The sequence below is a fragment of the Aythya fuligula genome, chromosome 9, assembly GCF_009819795.1.
Source record: "Aythya fuligula isolate bAytFul2 chromosome 9, bAytFul2.pri, whole genome shotgun sequence".
In the NCBI taxonomy this organism is placed as follows: Eukaryota; Metazoa; Chordata; class Aves; order Anseriformes; family Anatidae; genus Aythya; species Aythya fuligula.
Genome location: NC_045567.1, coordinates 7549355 through 7571159, shown reverse-complemented (window position 1 = coordinate 7571159; position 21805 = coordinate 7549355). Strand labels below are relative to the sequence as shown.

The 21805-nt window shown below is 39.3% G+C and overlaps 2 protein-coding genes across 2 annotated transcripts; one reads left to right on the top strand and one right to left on the bottom strand.

Annotated features, from left to right (window-relative positions):
• The first annotated feature begins 368 nt into the window (after window positions 1-368).
• Window positions 369-5878, top strand: MRPS22 (mitochondrial ribosomal protein S22). Its single transcript, XM_032193233.1, has 8 exons — window positions 369-498; window positions 661-815; window positions 1459-1623; window positions 2814-2957; window positions 3442-3525; window positions 4074-4219; window positions 5376-5484; window positions 5709-5878. The coding sequence occupies exons 1-8, from the start codon at window positions 369-371 to the stop codon at window positions 5799-5801; spliced, it is 1026 nt and encodes a 341-aa protein (XP_032049124.1). The 3' UTR covers window positions 5802-5878.
• COPB2 (COPI coat complex subunit beta 2) lies at window positions 4677-20437 on the bottom strand. The gene is made up of 22 exons (XM_032192952.1): window positions 20397-20437; window positions 19584-19721; window positions 18849-18935; window positions 16764-16890; window positions 15663-15811; window positions 14643-14789; window positions 13459-13558; window positions 13178-13320; window positions 12755-12954; window positions 12081-12191; window positions 11719-11807; window positions 11475-11581; window positions 11047-11190; window positions 10284-10414; window positions 9779-9986; window positions 9437-9547; window positions 8430-8644; window positions 8091-8183; window positions 7831-8011; window positions 7629-7697; window positions 6860-6952; window positions 4677-6422 (listed from the first exon to the last, which is right to left on the bottom strand). Exons 1-22 carry the CDS (start codon window positions 20397-20399, stop codon window positions 6327-6329), a joined length of 2742 nt encoding a protein of 913 aa, XP_032048843.1. The 5' UTR covers window positions 20400-20437; the 3' UTR covers window positions 4677-6326.
• Window positions 20438-21805: the final 1368 nt, after the last annotated feature.

Here is a 21805-nt window from a genome sequence, read left to right as displayed (position 1 = left end):
TCCGCAGAGACAGCCTCGGGGGGGTTATTTTGTGTCAGCCACCCGCAGGCCGCCCTGGCGCTGAGGCGGGTCGGGGCAGACCGCTGCTGACGGGACCGGAGCGCAGCCTCCTGCCAGAAGCGGGCTCCCGCCTCCGCCTCAGCGGCGTGCTCACGACACGAGCGCACCGGGAGCGCCTTTTGCTTTCTCCCCGGGCAGCTGGGCCAGGTGGGGACCGCACCTTTTTGTCACTGAGGCGGTAAATGGGGAAGGGGGGAGGTGGGGACAGCGTCTTTTTGCCACCCGGGCACAGCGGGCGGACTCCATTTCCCGGCGTGCCCCGGCGGTGACGCGGAGCGCCCAGAGGCGGGGCGAGGGGCGGGCACAAGATGGCGGCGCTGGGCGCGTGGGGCCGGGCGGCGCGGCGCGGGCGGCTGTGGGGCGCGGCGCGGGCGCTGTGGGGCTGGCGGCGGCCGCAGCCTCAGCGGGCGCTCGGCCAGGATGCGGGGACCGCGGGCGGTACGTGAGGGGAGCCCCGCTCCGCCTCTGGGGGCTGCCGAGGAGGAGGGAACGGGGCTGTGGGAGGCGGCGCGGAGGGTCCCTTCGCCACCCCCCCCCCCGTTGTCCCCGCGGCGCTGCCCCCTGCACCCGGCTAATGGCGTGTGTACAATCCTCCGGCAGAGAAAAAGGACGGCAAGCCTTCCTTCACGGACGAGGCGGTGCAGGACTTGCTCTACAGAATGACGGGGCTGGACTTGCAGAAGGTGTTCAGGCCGGTGAAGCAGGAGCTGAAGCCGCCCAAGTACAAGCTGCTGACGGAAAAGCAGCTGCAGGAGGTGGGGAAGGCGCCATTGACCCTGTTTTCCTTGGGCAATGGCACCAGATATATACATACACACACATATATACATATATATACACGTATATATACATATATATATATATATATATATATATATATGTATTTGAGTGACAGTATCTCTTTATCATCACTTCTTACATCACCTAAGTGCATTTATGTGAGGTTTAAATTGCAGTCATGGGAACACCCAGCTGCCCTTTGCTCCTGGGGCCTCACTCAAGTCAGGTTTACAGTAACCACAGCTACTGTATAAACACTTCACCGTTGTTTATACTTTGGTGGAAATTTACCGTGGAAAATGCCTGAAATGTGACTTGAAAAAATGACTTGGTGTCTGCAGTGGTATACGTGCATTTGAATTTTAGAACTTCTTCCAGCAGCGTGCCTAAGTGATGGTAATGGCACATCGGTTTGAGGTGATCCCTCTACACAGGGATTGAATCTGTGTCTTGCTTTTTCCATAACAGCAGGAAAACAAAACAAAACAAAACAAAAAAAAAACTTTAAATTTCTCTCTGAATGAAAACATTTGACCCAAAATTGTGTGTTACCTTTCCAATATAGTGATTTTCTTTTTTAAACTGTAAAATTAGTTAAACTACTTTTTTGTTTTATAGGCCACAAAAAAAGCTATCAAGGAAGCTAAAGAAAAGCTGACAATGCCCCCTGTTTTGGATGAACGAGAGCCAATTGATGATGTGTTAGCAGAAGACAAAATCCTCGAAGGAGTTGAAACTACAAAATATATATTTACAGATTTAACTTATTCGATTCCACATCGTGTAAGTAAAAATCCATTAACTTATTTTAAGAGCTTTTTCTTAATTTCAGAATTAGCTTTAGGTTTTATTAAAACATCTATAATGGTCTGCAAAAAGGACGAGGAGTTGTAAACTTGGTCTTTCATACAATGCAATACAAAGACACATATTCCAAAATGTGTACTTCTAACCAATGACAAATTACATTCCAGTACTCACAAACAGGTGTTCTGTTTGTTTGGTTGTTTTTGGAGGGGGGTGAAAAGCAGCTACTTACGATTTGCTGGGAGTGATGAGTGTATCCAAACTTCTTAGAAGCTTTCTGTGGACTTGAATTACTTAAGGTGTAAGCACATAGACCAAAAGACAGGGCTACTTCCAGATTGACAGGATCTGGTGGAAAACAAGAGAAAAGGTAAATGAATTCATGTGAAAGCTGTGAAGAAACAGTTGTAAAGTAGAACTGTGGAGTATGGCGATAAGGACAATTAGATTTCCTTTTATTTGGTTTGTATAATGAAACACCTACCTTCTCATAAGTAAGAAAAATCTGGATAGGTACTCAACAAATAGTTATGATTCTAGGAAGTCAGCCTATAAATTCTTGGAAATGAATTGCCAAGTGTCCTATCTATTATTCCATCTGAGAGCTCTCTCAAGAAACCTGCTGTTAATTCCTCTGCCTTAATGTATTGAAAACTTCATCCCAACAGACTCTTACTTGTTTGCAGTTCTAAATCAAATATAGTTGTGGATGGATCTGAGTATACTGTTTTATTTGGTGCATTATTTTTGTTTTGAAGTTGCCCTTACGTGATTCTGGCCTCTATTTCTGAAATGAAGTTGAAAAAGTACAAAAGCACTTGCATTATCAATTTAGTACAAGTTATTAAATATGTAAAATCAGGCCAGAAACAAAACTAACTCCTTTTTCTGACTATTAGTTATGTTGTCTGTTAAACTTTGCAGAGCTGTAGCTTTTAGTGTATATGCATACACAGTTGCTGTCATACAGTAAAGGTATAGATGTATAAGGTACAGAGGGGAAAAATGATAAATTTAACACATGCTAACAATCAAAAAGATGCTGTTATTACTGGTGTCATCTTGGTATTAAAGCACTTTGTCCAACAAGAATCTCACTTAAAATGGTTCTGATTATGCTGAGGACACTTTGGGAGAAATAACGTTCCTTTTTATCTTTCTTCAAGGAACGTTTCATTGTAGTTAGGGAACCAAATGGTGTATTACGCAAAGCAACCTGGGAAGAAAGAGACCGAATGATACAGATATTCTTCCCAAAAGAAGGGCGCAGAGTTATTCCCCCAGCGGTATTCAAGGATGAACACCTTGTGGTAAGGTCATCCTGGTTTTGAAAACTGAATCATTTTTATGTATTTGATTGTGCTGTGATAGTGATGCTGTGCTGTTTGAACAGAGTAGTAGCTCTGAATAAGTCAGTTGGTTTGTATGTTTCAAGGTGCTTGAATTATTGATGCTTGAACTAATCAGTGTAACTTGCTTAAAATACTTAAAATGGAATTCCAGGTCGCAACAAGATACATCAAGGGTAGTTGTAAATATTGTCATACTGGAAATCCACATTGTTGTGCATCGATGGAACTGAAATATGAAAATGTGAACTGGTGTTCCACAAAAAAAAATTAAGGAAAAATTTTATTCATGTCATCAAGGCAGTTACTGCACTTTCTGCTTTTTGTCATATGACTAAGGGGATGCTTGCTGTGTTTGTTGTCTGGAAATATTTTTTTTGCCATTTTAATTTTAGATGGAATGGTGTGATACAGAATCTATTCTGAACTTGAACTGTTGTTTTAGACTGTGTTTCAGCAAGACCGTCACGAGGATATCCTTAACATGTGCATTGCTCAGTTTGAGCCAGATTCAGCTGACTATATTAGAGTAAGTTCATATTTAATTTTTCTAATAAAATAACATTAGCAAAGGACTTACGTTGATTTTGTAAGCATGTTATCTGGGGATCAAAGTTGTTAAGGTGTGTGTTTTTTTTGTCCTCATAGGGATTACCCATTATCTTTGCGATGAGCTGTTCTTAACTCTCCCAGAATAGGGACCTGCTTAAATCATAATTAGAAGACCACAGTCTCTTTCCCTAAAGAATGGATTTGAGGGCAACTTGAGGGCAGTTGAATGAAGGTTCAGAGGTTATGTTCCTCCTCCTCTCCCCAGATTGCCAGTACATAGCTAATACTTAGCTTTCTGTCAACAAGTATCTATACAGGAGTACTAAGAACTGGGTTATCCCAGTGTTACTCCAAATTATTACATGCGTAAAGCTTTAAAGTAATGTGGTTGAGCATGTGGCTTACTACCACAGTTTAGAGAGGCCTGAAAATGAATTAAAAAGAAATACTCCTAAGAGGTATAAGGGAGAAACTGTCATTAAGCTCTGTGTATGGTATTGACACTGGAACCTTTTCTGTATATAGGTTCATCATCGGACATATGATGACATTGAGAAACATGCCAAATATGATCTGCTCCGTTCAACAAGGCACTTTGGAGGCATGGTTTGGTACCTAGTCAACAGAAAGAAAACAGATGGCTTACTAATAGATATGATCCACAAAGACTTGTAAGTGGTGTTTGTTAGTTATTAATTCTGCTTATCTAAACAAATAGAAAACACTAAGGTCCAGTGTTTGAAAAGAAAAACAGTATTTCTTCAAGATGTGTAAAAGTTGTATTTGCATGAAGTTCTAGGCTAGCTGTGATTTTATCTATATAGATTCTGAAACACCAACTATGGTATAAGCAAAGCTGTCAGTTTCTGCAGAAATCAGCCTTTTACAGTTGCCGTTTTTTTTCTTTTATTTCTGCTGTACACTTCCACTTCTGGCACTACCAGTCTTAAAATCTTATAACCACATGCTACTGCTATCACTTTTGGCTTTTAAGACTGACATAATTTGGATTTTGGAGCAATTTCTAAGTAGCTTTTCTTCTTGACTGCAACTGCTGGGTGAGACAAGAGTAGCCAGTAAACACACATTCATTTTAAATGGATGGTTTTCCGTAACAGCTGATAAGCTTAGTAAAACAAGTTTTATTTAGCAGTTCAAAAGGGCTCTAGGGCCAGGAGAAACTTCTAAAAGTATAACTCAAAATTGAGAAAGATCATAGCATTCATTTCCTACTGCTGAAGTTAGAAACTTCTAATGGTTAGATATTACTTTAAAACCTCAGGATATGAAGAAATAGAGGGAAGTTTCAGTTGAAATCGTAAAGAGAAAATTAAAATATCTGGACTTAAGCTACCAAACCTTGGAGCATCTTTATCTGCCATAATTTTTATATGAGCCATAACTTTTTAGGTTTATGCAAGTAAATCCCCTTTTCCAGTTTTAAATTAATCACAGGCTAGGTGTGACGAGATATCTAATACTGCAGTAATGCCAGTTACTGCACTGTTAAAAGACTTCTCTTTGGCAGAGTTGTTCTGCTAAACACCTGATACAAGTTTGTTCTGTTTTACATAAACAGCTTTATTACCACTGAACAGTGCATCAGGATGAATTAGTTTATGTACCTTACCTAGCACAGGTTAGTGTTCATGTGCTTCAGGTCTCCTCACGAACAGGTTGCTGTTACATTAAGTTATGGGGTACCTATTTAGCTCTGTATTCTAATGACTGTATGCTAGGTGAGTGTATGAACACCTGTGGGTGTGCAAACAAACTAAATGTATTTAAATGAAGTAATTGCTACAAACAAGCCTTTATTTGTTTTAGGCTAGATGATGCTACAAGTTTAATCACGCTATATCATATGCTTCATCCGGAATGTCAGTCAGCAAAAGAAGCTGAAGAAAGGAAGCTTCAGGGAGTTGATCTGATCAAGGTATGCTTTTCTACTTCAAACCTATTTAAGTACAGAAAAGGCTTTTAAACACCAGCAGCTTTGTGAGGTTATTTTTTCCCCCTTATTTAACTAGAACTATCCTGCTTTTAAAAAAAAGTGCACCATGATTTCAGTTAGAGCTGGTGGATGGAGTATGGGAATGATGAAGTCTGTGTGCATATATGCTCTTAACTGTACCTTAATCTGTTCTGTCCTGTTTCTAGGTCTTTGCGAAAACTGAATCACAAAAAGAAGGCTATATACAGTTGGCCCTCCAGGCTTATGAGGAAGCAATGGCTACTTCTACAGCTTCATGAAATAAAACATAGTTCATCACTTGAAACTGTTTACAAACCTCTGTACAGGACTCCACAATAAATACCTTAGAAAACTGTGTTTCAGAGAACTCTGTACCAAAACATAATGGGAATCATTACACAAGCTTGCTAGTTTCAAACATACAGTAAGTGAACTCACAACAGTCATTCTCTCAAACTTGGAATTAAACTGTGTTGGATTCCTTTAGTGATGTATCTTGAAGCTAAAACATTGGCCATAATTCATTTTACTTTTCAAAATACTGGGAAGTGGGAATAGAGTATTTAAAAGGGTTTATTAAATTGGTTTGTAAATGAAAATGTTTTGAATATGCACTAGAACAGGCCTACATCTTGAATTTCACCACCCTGAAAACTGATTTTTTGTACAGTTGCTAGGTCTTCCCCTCTCACTACATGGTCCATCTTGTGTATAAAAATCAAGTTAACATGGAGGATGCAGTCCGTAGAACTTCATTCCTTTATCTGGAGTAAGTAGTTGATTTGGTCATTTAAGAAGTGTATTCACTCATCTAAGATCTCTTCATCCAAATTGATATCTGTGGTATCAATATCCTCCAGGTCCAAGTTATCCAGGTCATCTTCCAAGTCCAGAAGTGTCTAGGAAGAAAGTCCAGGTTACAGGGATACTTACATGGTTGGGGGTTAGGCAGCTAATAGTAGGAGCTGCATTCTGTATGTTTCTATATGAAGTATTAGAACGTTCTGCAAAACATTAAGCCTGAGGCAATGCAGCTGATGCATAAATACTAAAATAACCTGTAGAAAAAAGCTGCCTTCTTTGGTAAGAAAGCAGCTTTCAGTGCTGCTACTTGTTACCGTGCTCTAACCAACTGTGTTTTGCATCCACTTGTTTGCTTGTAAGCCCACAAAGCTGTAGGGATGGGTCTACAGTGCTGTGTAGTTTCTGCACACAACAGGAACGGATCCACACCCTCTACTAGACCTCAGGAGTCTGCTTCATATCAAACCAGAAAGTGACATTATTACTCTTTAGGCCACAACATTCCTTCCCTTACTAAAACATAATACAGTACCTTTTGATCTTTTGTTGGAAGTAGATCGGAATTCTGCAGTACTGTATTCATCACTTCTGGTTTAGGAGATGGAACTGGTTCTTCAGCCTTTTTCTAATGAAAATGAGATCCTTTAAGTTCTTCTGAATTTAAATTCTTTTGACAAAAGCAGGTAAATAAATAACAGCAGACCCATAAGTACACATATGCACCTCCTCTAAGACTTAGTTATCTTCTAAAGTTTCCCTCTGTAATCCTGGACTCACATCTTGAGGCTACCAAGTGCTCTAGTCTTCACTTCGCTGGAACCTATGACTTTTTTTTCACCTCCATTACTTCAAAGCAGTAGATGACTTCAAAGCAGTAGATGATAGAACTGATATAATAAAAACAGCCTCCAGTGTCAGTTAATTTCAAGAACTGAAGCACAACTGAAGAACACTGGTGGCTGTGGTTTCAGCTTCTAATGCAAGATGATTTTAACTTAACATATTACAAATTACATTCAGAAATAACAGTGCAAGTTACCACAAAGTTCTAACAGAAGATAAACCAAGGTAAGCATACACACAGAATTCATCCTGTAACTACTGATGGCTTTTCTTAATCTACTTTTGTAGTCAAGTCTGAGGGAAAAGAACATGAACTGGGCTGCAGTGCTTGCAGTCCAGTTACCAAGAGCAATAGCTTGCCCATTGTGGTGAAATACGCTCCAGGGTAGATATTACTGTACAACACAGTTGCCTCTTAGACTTCATCATTTAATACATCATTTAATAGTAACACTGACCTGAGATGCCATTATTCCAGAAGGCTCAAAACCTTTTGCTTCTTCAAGTAAGTTTCTTTCTTCATTGGGCTAAAAGAAAGAAGCAAAAAAAAAACTAATGACGCATTCATGAAATTCAAGTGGTTTAACTGATTTGATTAAAGTTGAATTTATCTGAGATCAAGTATTTGTTTCTTGAGAAGAACTCCCACTTCTTACTTACAGTGACAAGGGGGTATTCTGTGGCCGGCCGCAGGTCAGCAAGACTTTGTTTAACATACTCTTCAGCAACAAAAGCTTCTTTTAATCCAGGGAAAAGATTTTCATATTCTGTAGGATCAGCAAGGGACTCAGCAGCTTTTTGGTTAACTTTAGAGAGATTCTCCCGCCACAATTTAACAACCCTGGAAATGCAAGTCATATTTTTTGTACACAGCTAGTTTTGACAATACTATTCACACTATGCACATGATTTCATGTTACCTTGAAACCTGGCTTGGCAAATATGTCCGTGCAAGAAATGCAGCTTCTGGGAGACGCCCAGTTTTAATCAGGAGTTCCAAACATGAGTCAAGCCTGTAAGAGTTTAAAATGTGATTTTAATCAGTAAGCTTAGAAGACTGACTTCTGCATTACATTAGATTTATTAATGTCATGGAATAAAACAGCTAATGTGCTTTCATTTCAGATTTTAAAAATAGGCATCATAAAATAGAATCAGCCCTTATCAAAAGGTACGTGCCACTATTTTGCACGTATAGTGAGTCGGCTGTAGTGAGGCATTTGGAGAAAGCCCAATGAGAACTCTCGCTTGCTACTTACTTTCCCTGGAGGAAGTAGCTCATAAACGCAACATTATTCTTGCCATCTTTTTCTGCTCCTTCAGCCAGCTTATTCACCATGTTAGCGTTTCCTGAAGCTGTGGCCAGGAGCAGTAGTCCTCCGTAGTCTTGTGCATGGTGGAGACACTCCTGGGCTAGGCCAAACTGGCATTTACTAATGGCAAGTTCAGCAAGTTGCTTCCATTTCTGTTCTGACTAATGGCAGAAAGGAGGGAGGGAGGTAAAGAAAAATAAAAGCTCACATTTTTGAACAGCATTTGAAGATTAAAGCAATCAAATTTACCTGTTAAGGTACCGTACTCTATCATTACACTTGTCTTCCCTTTAAAATACAATGAATACTGCACCTTCACAGCATGACACTGTTACATGCAGATCATTACACAACCATAACTTCCTACCTTCTCCCTCCATGTTTGATGACAAACATTAAATGTCGAGATTAGTCTGGAAAATTAGACAGTAATATTCCCTTAATGAAAGTTCCCAAATTAACCATCAATATGTATGAAAAGCATTGTGTCTGTAACTAATTCTTTATCATTTACTCCATTATTTTGCAAAAGGAATATTGAGATCATTTATCTTAATAATAGCTATAGGACAAATCACTGCCTTCAGCCTTCCTAGTACATCAGAAATTATCCAAGTTTGCTAAGGCTGGAACGAAGGCCCAGAGGCTTCAGTCATGACATTCCTCCTCTCTCTGTTCAACACTAAAGATTAAGGCTTTGTTCTTCTTGGGCAAGCATCTGAAGGCTCCAGGAGGAGTTTCTGTATCTCTCTGAGCAAACAACATTCTTCAACATCCCACAGCTCAGATGCCTTTGAATTACAGGCAGAACTCCAGGGAGAAAGTTGGGGACATACATACATGTACACTGTTCAGAGAGCTGTACTGTGTCCTCACATTGCTTTTTCTTACAGGGCCTCTTTGATTCACTCATATTCAGAATTAGTATGAACCACAAAAAATTGTATGCTTACCTCTGCTTCTACAGCAAGCTGATAAGCAATTTTTAATTCTCCAAGCTGAAGAGCAAGTTCAAAGCGGTGCTCTGGATCCATAGATACGGCAAGAGCTTGTTGTTTGAAGCCCTAAAATAAAAGTCCACAAGTAAAACCATGACCTGTCTGGTCAAATAACATCGTAAATGTTTTAACAAAAGCCCTCTGAATCAAAAATTAATAACAGTGTTATCAAATAAATATGGATGATTAACAAGAGTTTACAGAAAAAAATGCATTTGTTTTTGATTAAGAAATTCAAACAGAAATGTGAATAAGCTGATTACATTTTTGATGACAAAAAAAATACAGTTCTCTTGCCTGTTTTTCAAGAAAATGTGCAACTCTGGTTCTCTGTTCTTTTGGAATTGTGGGAAGAACTTTGTCAGCCATACCAAAGTCTCTTCTCATCACAGCAGTTTGATATTCAAGCACTGAGACCAGCAAAGAGTAGCTAACAATGTTCAGCTCTTTATCACCCAAATAAAGTCGGTTGTCCTTAGGTATATACCCCAAAAGATACATCGTCCTGAAACAAAACAAGGAATATTCATCTTGGATAGGTCTACTACCAAGTACAACACAAAAAAAAACAATAGGTCTTACAGTAACAAGAACATGAACATGAAAAATTTAACTTTTACTGTATTTCCACACTTTCACATAATACTGTTTATTTTCTGCCTTAGAACATACATTATTAGCATGATGTGTAATAAAAAGTAACACTTCAGGTCAAGTGGGAGATAAGGTTCACCTTGACCTACTTCTTCTGGAAAAAAAAAAAGATGTAAAAGGTTGCTTACAACCTACTGCAGTAACTTACCTGTCTAAATGGGCAATAGTGACAATTTCTCCTCCAACATAGTAGTTGAGTCTGTTCACAGAACTGGTGTAAATAAAGCAGTCGCCTACCCACAAGCCTGTTTTCACTATCTCCTGAATCTCACCAAGAACCTGCAAAGTAAAATTGATTTAATTAGATATATAAAAAACTGCTTTTACGTAAGTAAAACCATTGTGTTTTCAAATTAAAGGTAATATTCTATGGTTCAACAAATAGTTGGGCAAATTGCAAAGAACTCTGGCTACAGATTGGAATAATTGTAGTAATAGATCTAGTTTTCTAAAAAAATGTTGTGAGATAAATCTCTACCTCAATATTTAACTAAAACACAAATCCAGGAAAGAAGCACCAAACAAAGTGTTAAGTAAGATACTCCAAGTCAATTTTCCTCATGAAATTTGTTTCTGACATTTCACAGATAGTGGTGGTTGTGTTTTGTGTTTCTTTTTTTTGAACTTAATCTTCGATCACATTTCAAAACATAAAAATTGCAGAAAGAGTTTAAACTACATGAACATAATACTCAAGTGCGTGTTTTAAAAATAACTTCTATAATTATGCAAGTAGCAAACAAATGACTGAAGATAAATCTAGGCATGTGTCAACACTGCGTTTCAGACAGTTACTTTCCTCAGGGATAACCCAAAGCATCCCAAATAAAATGATTTAACAGTGATCTTCAGGGAAGAGTTGCTTCAGCAATCTCTAATCTCAGTCACATTAAGCTTTTAAATGGAGGTACCTCAAAAGCATCTTCAATTCCATCTTCAGTGACTCCTTCGTGTGTTTCTTGGGCTGCTGCAACTTTTTCTGATAGATATTTCAGGATGAAGAATGACTCTTCCGTAGCAATGCAGACAAGTTCACCCGAGTCGGACCAGAAAATCTGTATTCAAATCAGAAATCAGAATCAATAATGGCACTATTTGAGAGATGCCCAAGTTAAGAAGGGAAAAAGTACAAACTGTAATTTGTACAAACCCTCATAGCAGCTTTAGAAACTGATAAGCCAACTTATATATAGGATTTTTTTTTTCCCCTTTAGATACAAGACAGAGATAAACTTAAGAATTTATGATTGACAGCTTAGCTTCATTAAAGAAAATCAGTTCAGTCAACACTCAGTAAACACGGACACGGAAATATCTTCATTTCCCTCTCATAACTTACGTGTTTGGGCTGAATTTCAATTCTGCGAACCAATTCTGTGTTCTCCCAGTCATAGAATGCCAAACCATTAACAGATCTGACCCCCAACAGGAAGCCACCATAGATACCTGAAATATATATAATTATATCTATTATATATAATAGATACAAGAAAAGAAAGGTGGAACAAATTTGCATTGTGAAAAAAAAAAAAAAGCAAAAAAAAAAAAGCATTAACATGTGTATTCTGAAAGGAAATACTCACCTTCTGCTCCAAAATCAGGTTTGAATGATTTCTTCTCTTTGAAATTCTTAAATATCTTTACAACACTGTTGCTCTCCCTGATTGCGTATCTAAACAGAGATTGCATTGTAAAAAAAAATTATTCTCCTGTCAAAGTAGCAAACTACTAAAATACGCTGCTACAAAAAAAAAAAAAGCACCTTGCATCTTATTTTCAAAAGTCAGTGGAGTACGATGAACAGAAAAACTTTAAGTAGTACAGATACAAAGAGTTCATTAATCAAACTGATTTTTGGTCTCCAGCTCGACTTACTGTTTGTACTGATTGAAACCTAGCAGCAAGAAATATAAGTTAATAAAAAGGAAAAATTTCAAACACTTACTCTGAAGAATCGTGTGCCCATACAAACTCCTGGGCAGAACCAAAACTCTTGTTTCTCAAAGCCATCGCTGTGTAAATGATGTATTCACCATCACCACACACTACTACAAACCTAGAGCAAGAGAAAGATGTAAGTTGTCAGAGATGTGTTTGGTTCAACAGATGAAGCACACAAATTATCTGAAAAGGTATTAAGTCTCTTAACTAATGAAGATATGTGATAATACAATCACTGCAAATGCAGATAGAATAAAAAAGCTTGGTATATTCCAAAAATATCACATCCGGATTTCGCTGCTTCATGTTGCTAGCTACTTCCCATCATTTCTTGTTTCTAGTCTCCACTTTGCTGCTGTTCTTACCTTGTATCCCTTTAACTGTTAACAAAAAGTGATTCAAAATAGTGATAGAACAACATAGTTTCCTACTAGTTGTTTTTTTCCCTTTTTAATATTCCTTCTGTCTACAATGTCCAACTTTGCTATTTAGCTGTGAGCTCTTACAAGTGAGGGCCATCTACTACTCTGATTTCCAATGCCTAGCTCTGAGACACCTGATCTTCATATGCTCTCAGCTATAATCAGGACACATGCAAAGTTTTCCAGTATAAAAGAAAAAAAGTAATAAAAGGAGAAGTCAGAAACGTTTAAGTATTTTTTTCCTGAAGTTAATTACCGTCCGTTAGGGTTGTGCTGAATTGTTTGAGGATAGATTTCACAGCTCCCCATATCCTTTACAGCCAGCGGCAATCTTTCTCCATCTTTAATTTCAGCATCTCCCATAGCTTTCAAGTTAGCCTGTTGCACTTCTGAATGTTTAGCCCAAATAATTTTTCCATTTGCATCCATGGACATGGCAGGTTCTTCACGACCAAGCTAGGAAGTGTAGCATAACAACTTAGCAGATGGAGAAAATAGATTTTTTTTTTTCTTATCAGTTCAACATATCTAGTGAAATACCCTGTCTCTGTCTAAAAATGCCAATTAAAACGCTATGCGCTTAATATTTTAACTTATTCTCAAAGAATCAGAAAACAAGTTTCTCTGCACAAAGGACACTGATGAATCATCATTACTCATCTCAAATAATTAATGGTACCTTAACAATAATGCTGCCTTCATCATAGCCCAAAGCCACGTTATTGGATCCTCTTAAACTGGCCACACACCACACTCTCTCCATACCATAGTTGAGTGTGCTTTCCAGCCGGTAGGTGCTTGAATGCCAAATACGTACAGTTCCTAGAGAAAAAAGAAATACATGTACTTTATCTCTTCTCTCAATCCAATGGCAGGAGACGTGTAGCAACACCACACAAAAAAAAAAGTTTCCCACAAGTTCTTCCCCTTTCCTTCATATACCAGAAAATACCCAATTACCGTCTTCCGAGCCTGTGATAATGATTGGCAATTCAGGATGGAAGCTGACACACGACACATTCTGAGCATGTCCTTCCAGTGTCTGTACGCATGTTTTATTCTGCAAAAAGTCACAAGGACAGGTACAGATAATAAACACACTGCTACACTTAAGCATTCATTCGTTAAAGAAAAACATTCAAAATCTCCCTGAAAACATTTTTTCTGGAGTTCTTCCAGTAACATTTCCAAGATGGTAAAGCACCAGCATTAGACATATTACAAAACTACAATCATGCTGAGTTAACATCTCTTCTCCACAAGAAAGTATTTATTTCTCTTGACATTGTTGTTTCTCTCTATTTTCTGATGGGTTCTTTATTTTCTGATGGGTTTCTTCTTTAAAAAAAAAAATAAAAAAAAATCCCTTTCTCTGAGCTCAGTAGCACAATAGATCAAAGCAAGAAAGAGCTGAGTTCACTTAATCAGAGCAAAATATATATCTGATGTATAGATGAAGAAAGATCTTGTATCTTTGTTAAGGGTGTTCACTCACAGTTGTGAAAGAAAAGTCTCCTCTACTTGAGGCAATGAGGAGTATACAGCTGTACAGGGTGGCAAAATTTTGAGCACGGTTAGCTAACAGTCATTACTACAATGTGTAGTTTAATTAACACTGGTAGCTTTAACTTCTGAGCTTCAATTTACTCTAGGACACTACACTTCAAAAACGTGAGATTCCTATCTCACTTGCCCTTCTGGCCATTTATGCATTTGTACACAGGAAGTACTTATGAGCTCTAGGTTCCAGCAATTGTCCCTGGATTCAATCTGTTTCTTTCCTGTAGAGCATTCAAGTGAGGCAATAATGCAATGACTGACTTGATGATCCCTGTGAACTGTCAATACAAGCACGGGTGCATACAAAAAGAGGGAGGGGTACAAAGCTAACACTGATTACAACACGATAATGTCAAAATGTATTTAAAATAATCTCTAAATTAATTTGAAGAATTCACAGCATATTTTCTAATTGGTTAACAAGATCTGGAAAAGGTACTGTGAAATATTGCCCCCAATTCTTTCTTTGCAAGGAAGGATGAGAAAGATGTGTTGATGTTTTCAAGTCCACTTCCCTATTTCTTCATTACTGATTTTGCTATGGCAAAGTCTGTACAAGAGTTCATGGAAAGCTCAACACATACCTGGTAGTCCCAAATCTTAACCAACCGGTCATCTGCACCTGAGATGAGATACGGCTTGTCTCCTCCACTGTAATAGTCGATGCAGTTCACCCCTTTCTCATGGCCTTCCAGAGTAAAATTGGGTGAAGAAGAACCAAGCTGCCACACCTTCCCAGGGAGACAAAAAATAAAACCAAACACAACCATAAGAATTTATTGATCTTTTCTCATCAAGGTTCTCTCATCAACCTTGCCAAACAGAATATGTATTCTAATGTTTGGAATTTAGAATTCCAAAGATACGGTTGATGCCTTTAGGTGAAGAAGATGAACAAGAACAACTGCTTATCAAACTACCAATCCCTAAACAAAATAAACAGAAAAATCATGCTGAGTTGCACACTTGGTCTCACACCTGAAAGCAATGAAATTGGTTTCTTTCAGCATTTTCTTATAGGACATACAACCAAATAAGACAATGTTCATGAGCAGAAAAAGCTGTTCATGAAAACAACTAGAAGACCAAGAAAAAGCAATTTAATTTTTATGCATACAATAGTTCCGTGTTTGCGCCCAATTTTGCATTTTTCCAGTTACACTAAATGACAAATCTCTTTCTAAATGAGGACTCAAAATGAATCAAATCAAGTTGTAGATACACTTATATTTTCCCGTGAGTATCACATCAATGTTTATAAACATCTCATCTCAGCATCTGAAGATGTATGAAATCAAAATTGGCATATTTACAGCCAATATACTGATAATTTATGTATATTTATTATTTATATATAATTTTTGTAGTGATAATAAAGTTTAGAGAACCGTATTTCAGTGATTAGAGGTGACAGGTAAACTTGCAAATATACTGAATGACTTAGTACATGCATAGTAACTCGATCAATGTTCAGGTCTTTGCACAAAAAAAAAAAAAAAATCTATTATTGCACCTGCTTTTAAGAATTCTAACCCCACTTTCCAATTGTATTATCAGTTTGTGTGATCTGCCTGATAATTAATGAGTGAAAAAAAATTCTTTACCTTGATTGTCCTATCCAAAGAGGCACTGGCAAACTGATTATTGTCTTTTGGGTTTATGACAATCTGCATGACGTAATGTGTGTGTCCTTCAAACACCTGAGAACAAGACCATTTTTTATCCCAGTCCCAGAGTTTAATAAGCATGTCATCTACAAAAAAAAAAAAAAGCTTCAGTTAGTTTAACATATTCTGAAGTTTGTTCATCCCTTCTCCTTGAAAGGAGGCACTGGTAATACTCAAGATAAAACTCAAGATAAATATTTTAAAATCTGTAAATACAAGGGAATATAGGTTCACCTAAAAGATTCTCTGGTTATAAAACTAAAAAAGGAGTCTGCCTAGCTCATCTATATATCCTGTTCCTTTTCAGATCACATTGAAGAATTGGACCTGTGCTGCCTTCTGCAGCATCTGCTGTGATGATCATTAAGGAAAAAGCAACAGAAATGACCAACCTGGCTTTCTGGTATCTTTACTTCAAGTGTAGGTATGTTAGTTTCAACAGCAAAAGGCAGAGAAATAACTACAGTGCTTCTGACACAAAACACTCTTTATATTCTAGTAGAGCTCTGACTGCATTAGCAAGATTTCCAGGAGTGAAAAGGACTAAGGACCACAAAATAGTACATGTTCTTGGCAGGATTTTCTGGAATACTACTGTTTTTCACTCTGAATTAAAAGAGATCGTCTCGAATAACAGAACTTTGACGTACGATGGGAAAACAGATAAAAGTTATCTGTTGCTTCAATTCAGATTGCCAACTGAAAATATACTCCAAGCTGTTATACAAATATTTTTATGGAACTTAAGTGTGGCACTCTCAAATAGCAGGTAATTAGCAGGTACACAAACTTTACATTGAGCAGTTATTCAGCAACAAGGTTATTAGGTCTCCTCAGACAAGACCATAAGCTGTAATATTTAGAGAAAAAACAACTTGAACATATCTGGCAAAGAAATAACTTATGTGTTGGCTACTTGTTCAAGGATTCCTATTTCATCAGAAACTGGAAAAAAAGTGCAATTCCTCATTAGGCATAGAACAGAAGCCCAAAAACAGATGATTAAAAAAATATCAAAATATACCAAAGAAGTCTTACCACTGCTTGTCAGTATGAAAGGCTGCGTGGGATGCACCGCAATACAACGAATGTAATCTGAGTGCGCTTCAAACATGTGAACTCTTTCCAAGGTGTTGTAATTAAACACTCTAATTTGCATGTCATCCTGTGAAAGAGATGAAAAGCAACAATTAAAACAGGGCTCTTTGTATCATACATCTCATATTCAATGCAAGGTAGCTAGATGAAACACTCCACTATTAAAGAGTCTCCAATAACAATAAGTTTAAGAAAAAGTTTCTATACCTATTTCACAAGACAAATTAAAATTCGGTACAGAAGTCTATACATTACCCAATCCTATTCCAAGGCACTTAAAATAAAAAAAACTTCAGTTAAGATTCCATTTTAAAAAGAACAATTTTAAATGGCCTTTGATTTAAAATTAAGCTAAGTGGAAAAACACTTTGAAAATCAATGCAAATATGAAAATTAAAAGCAAGGTTCCCCAACATCAGTTTTACAGTAACGTTAATTTTGTTGGGCCAGAAGGAAATAAATTGTAACACTAAAGCAAATGGGAAAGTGAGTTCAACTTGCTTCTCAACTGAATGGCAGGGGTCAAAAATAAATATAAAAAAGAAAACTTGAGTTTTCAGATTCAGTATTCCTAAAAGCAATACTCCCAAACCCTTTTATAAAAAAACAATTCTGAAAAAACTGTCTGACAAGGAATAAGGCATGTTGTAGAACTTTCACTCGTGACTATGACATATAAGGTCATGAGTAAACGAAACTTTGCCATTTTGATAAATTCTGTATTACTTGCTTTATCCAAAGTATTTTCTTTTCCACCCTTCTCTTTCTCACACAAACATGTTTAAGAAACAACACCTACAGAAAACCTACAGAACGGCAGAAAAGAACAGGAGCTCCTTTGAAACAAGGCACTCAGCACAATGCACGTGCAACACAAACAATATGCAAGGACCCATGCCATATTTTCGTATCCACTCTGATGAAGACTTGACCCTGCTGCTAAAAGCAGCTGTCCTGATTTTTCCTCATCATTTCTTTGCCACTGCACTGTAGCCTCCCTTGTGAAAGGTAAGGCTGATACAGCTCCACAGTGAATCAGATTGAGGAATTGATCCAGGTGAAATTAAACTGATAAAAATAGATTTTAAATTTCATCAGTTCCTAATCCAGTTCCCATGCACGTCTGAACTCTTGTGCTGGCAAATGTTTTTCTTCTGGGGAAACAGCCCTGACTTCCAATCACTTAAACTAAATATGTCGTGGCAGCTTGAGACAGTAAAATGACTATACTAGAAAGAAAAAAATACGTGACAAAAAAATTCAGGCATTAGATATCAGTTTAGATTAAAAAAAAAAAAAACACAAAAAAAACAACACAGAGAAATCTGACTTTTCAACAGATTACCCATACTTTCCACATACAACTTTTTAATGTCTAAGCTGAAAGCTGATTCATAGACAGATAGAAGAGCCCTTCAGCAAGAGGTTACTGCATTAACACACGTTTCATGTTTTGACACCTATCTCCTACTTTAATTTGCTGTAATAATAATATGGCAATAATTTGGACACCAGATTAAGAACCAATCAATGTTCACTCCATCAAGAGCAAAACGTTAGCAAGATTAAAATAAAACAATTCCTCTCAAAGCAGACTGACTGAATAAAACCAGAGTATTTTTCCACAGGTGAACAAAACTTAGAAAATTGTGCTTTGAATAAAGCCAGGAACAAGGGCAGAAAGCAACTTTTACATCATCTTACCTTTAAAAACCATTAGTTTCAGCTTAGCTAAAGCAGCACTACAAGTTTAGTTGAAATCAGGTGCTGACGCACTCCAGTTGACAGTAAAAGTTGAATCCAGACCTACCTTGCACTAGCCACAATACTAGGTTACTTTCCTTTCAAATGAAAAGTTTGAGGTTCTAAATTTACTTAAAGGAGAAAGTTTTAGGGGAACTGTAATAAAGCATTATTCTGCAAATTCGTATCAAATCATATTTGTAGTTGATATACAAAGGAATGGCATGAAAATGAATTTGAGAACCTAGTACTGCATATGGAAAGCAAAAGATGACAGCTTACAGCTCCTGTAACAACCCAGTTCTTCCTCGCCACAAATTTGGCAGCTCTCACTGGCAGGTCACATACTTCAAAAGTCTTCACAAGGGTCTAAAAACAACAATAATAATAAATAAATAAATAAATAAAAACAAAAAACACAAACAAACATGTTTATAGCACTGGAGAGAATATCAGTTTTGAACTCAGCTTTTCTTAACGCCGTCCAAAAAGTTGTCTTTCAAACACTCCACAGAATCTTACAACACTACGTGCACACTTTTTTTAAAGCAGGATGCCTGGTTCAAGAAAGAAGGTATTTGCCTGTTTGTTCACCTTTACGTCTTCCTTCCATTCTCCCCAGACACCTCCCGCTCCTCACACATAATTTTTAAAGCTGCTGCCCAATTTCAACCATACTTGACAGAGAAGCAAAGGTCTAATGCTTCAATCTTCAAAAATACAAATGTTAAGTACAAGAGAGAATCCTCTCACGTCTCAGAAGGAAAGGCATTAGTGTGCAAGAAACGCAGAAAGGATTCATACTTAAAAATGTGTAGGAAATGAAGTGTCATTACGGCTACTGCTCAATATATTATTTATCTATTATTTAAAGGACTTTTGTATGCAAGTCAGGGGAGAGTACAGTCACCCAGTAGCAGTACTTCAAGATTTCTCTTGTATATATGGAGTTGAAACAGAATTAATATATCTGTCAGTTACAAAAAAATCACAGTAAAGGAAAACCAAAGTCATCACCTGTGTTTCATGGTTCCAAACGCAGACACTGCCATTGTAAAGGCTAGCCAACATCCATGGCTCTGTGGGATGCAAGTCTACGCTTTTCACCCGGTCAGACCGGGCTGTTAGCTTTCGCTTGATATCAAGTCGGAGAGGCTAGAGATGAAAAAAATTGAGAATGGTAAATTCATCAACATACAATTGCCTAAGAAAACAATGGAGGAAGGAAGCCTGAAATTAAACCTTGAAATAAATGGAGTCAATTCTGCTCTTCAGACAAACAGAGAACTACTCTTTTCTATCCATCTGCTTTTTTTCGTGTGTGTAGGGATTTCTGGTAACAGCACACCTCTACCAATGGCAGCAGGCTTGTTTAATCTACTTCAGTGAAATTAATGACATTTATATGCTTATATTTATAAACAGCATCCCCAGCACAGGCAGAGGAGAAGATGCGGTGCCCATCTCCACACACACTTCTCTGGTGCCCCGATCTACTAAAGTACAGTGAATTTCCACCCAAAGCAAACAACAGAAAATGACTCCTTTTACACAGCAAAGAGGACAGCTGTCACCACAGGAAACATCTGCGCGTCACACATTCATTTCCACTCACAATTCCAACGCCAAGTCCTGAACCCTGAGCTCTAAGGGCAGGCCCTGGGCCGCCACGGACCCGCTGCTGCTGCTGCCGCCGCCTGCCTGACGGGGCAGCGGCCTGGGAGCCCCCCGCAGCCCCCCGGGCCCCTCTCGGCCGCTCCCCGACCCCCTCGCCCCCACCACGGCCTCCCCCCCCCCCCCCGCCGTGCCCTCCCTCGCCCCCCCCCGCACCATGGCCCCGCGCGGCGCCGCCGAGTCCCGGCCCCGTCCCCGGCCCCGGCCCCGTCCCCGTCCCGGCCGCCCCGAGCCCTCCGACGTGGAGCTTCCGGGCCCGGCGCTCTCGCGAGAGGTGAGCCTCGCCCTGCCCGAGTCTCGCGAGAGCAGGGCGGAGGAGCGCGGGGGGCATGCCGGGACGTGTAGTCCGGGACGCGTCGTGCTGGGCGGCGCGGGGCACGCTGGGAGCTGTAGGCGGCCGGGGGAGGCAGCGCGCGCTGTTACCTCAGGGCGGCGGTAACGGCCGTAACGGCTGTAACGGTTGTAACGATTGTAACGGGGGCTGCTGGCACGGCCGCGCAGGAGCTGGAACAGGTCCCTCACCGCCCTCAGCGACGCCCTGCGGAGCCTGTGCCAGTGTCCGACCACCCTCTGGGTGCAGAACCTGTCCCTAACCCCCAGCCTGACCCTCCCCTGTCCCAGCTCCATGCCGTTCCCTCGGGTCTTGTCGCTGTCCCCAGAGAGCAGAGCTCAGCGCCTGCCCCTCCGCTCCCCGTGAGGGAGCTGCAGGCCGCCCTGAGGCATCCCCTCAGTTATACCTGAGCTGGACAAAGCAAGTGTCCTCAGCTTCTTAAAAGTTTCACCATCTTTGTTGTACTCCTTTGGAAAACATCCTATCTAACATCTTTATATCCCCTTATTTGTGGAGCTCAAAACTGTGCATCCTACTCAAGGTGAGGCTGCACCAGTGCTGAATATGTTGGGACAAACACTTCTTTCAATCAGTTGTGCTGCGCTTAATGCACCCCGGGCTACAGCTGTTCCTTTTGGCCACCAGGACACCTTGTTGGCTCATACAGAGCTGTCTACTAGAGTTTAGTAGAAACACCATGGTGAACATGAAATTTCAGGAAGCATCAGAGCACAAGCAGTCACTGTTGAGAAAACCTCCTGGCATTGCTGTCAGAAAAAAAGTCCCATCTTTAATTAAAAATTGCAACCCCAAATTTAATTCTACAAAGGAGAGAAATAGCACAAAGGATATTTATACTTATTGGGATTTGGATAAAGAAAATACTTCTTTTGATACAAGTGTTCACCTGGCAATTAGGAGCCCCTATCACAGAATCACAGAATCACAGAATTTCTAGGTTGGAAGAGACCTCAAGATCATCGAGTCCAACCTCTGACCTAACGCTAACAGTCCCCACTAAACCATATCCCTAAGCTCTACATCTAAACGTCTTTTGAAGACCTCCAGGGATGGTGACTCCACCACTTCCCTGGGCAGCCTGTTCCAATGTCTAAAAACCCTTTCGGTAAAGAAGTTCTTCCTAACATCCAACCTAAAACTCCCCTGGCTCAACTTAAGCCCATTCCCCCTCGTCCTGTCACCAGGCACGTGGGAGAACAGGCCAACCCCCACC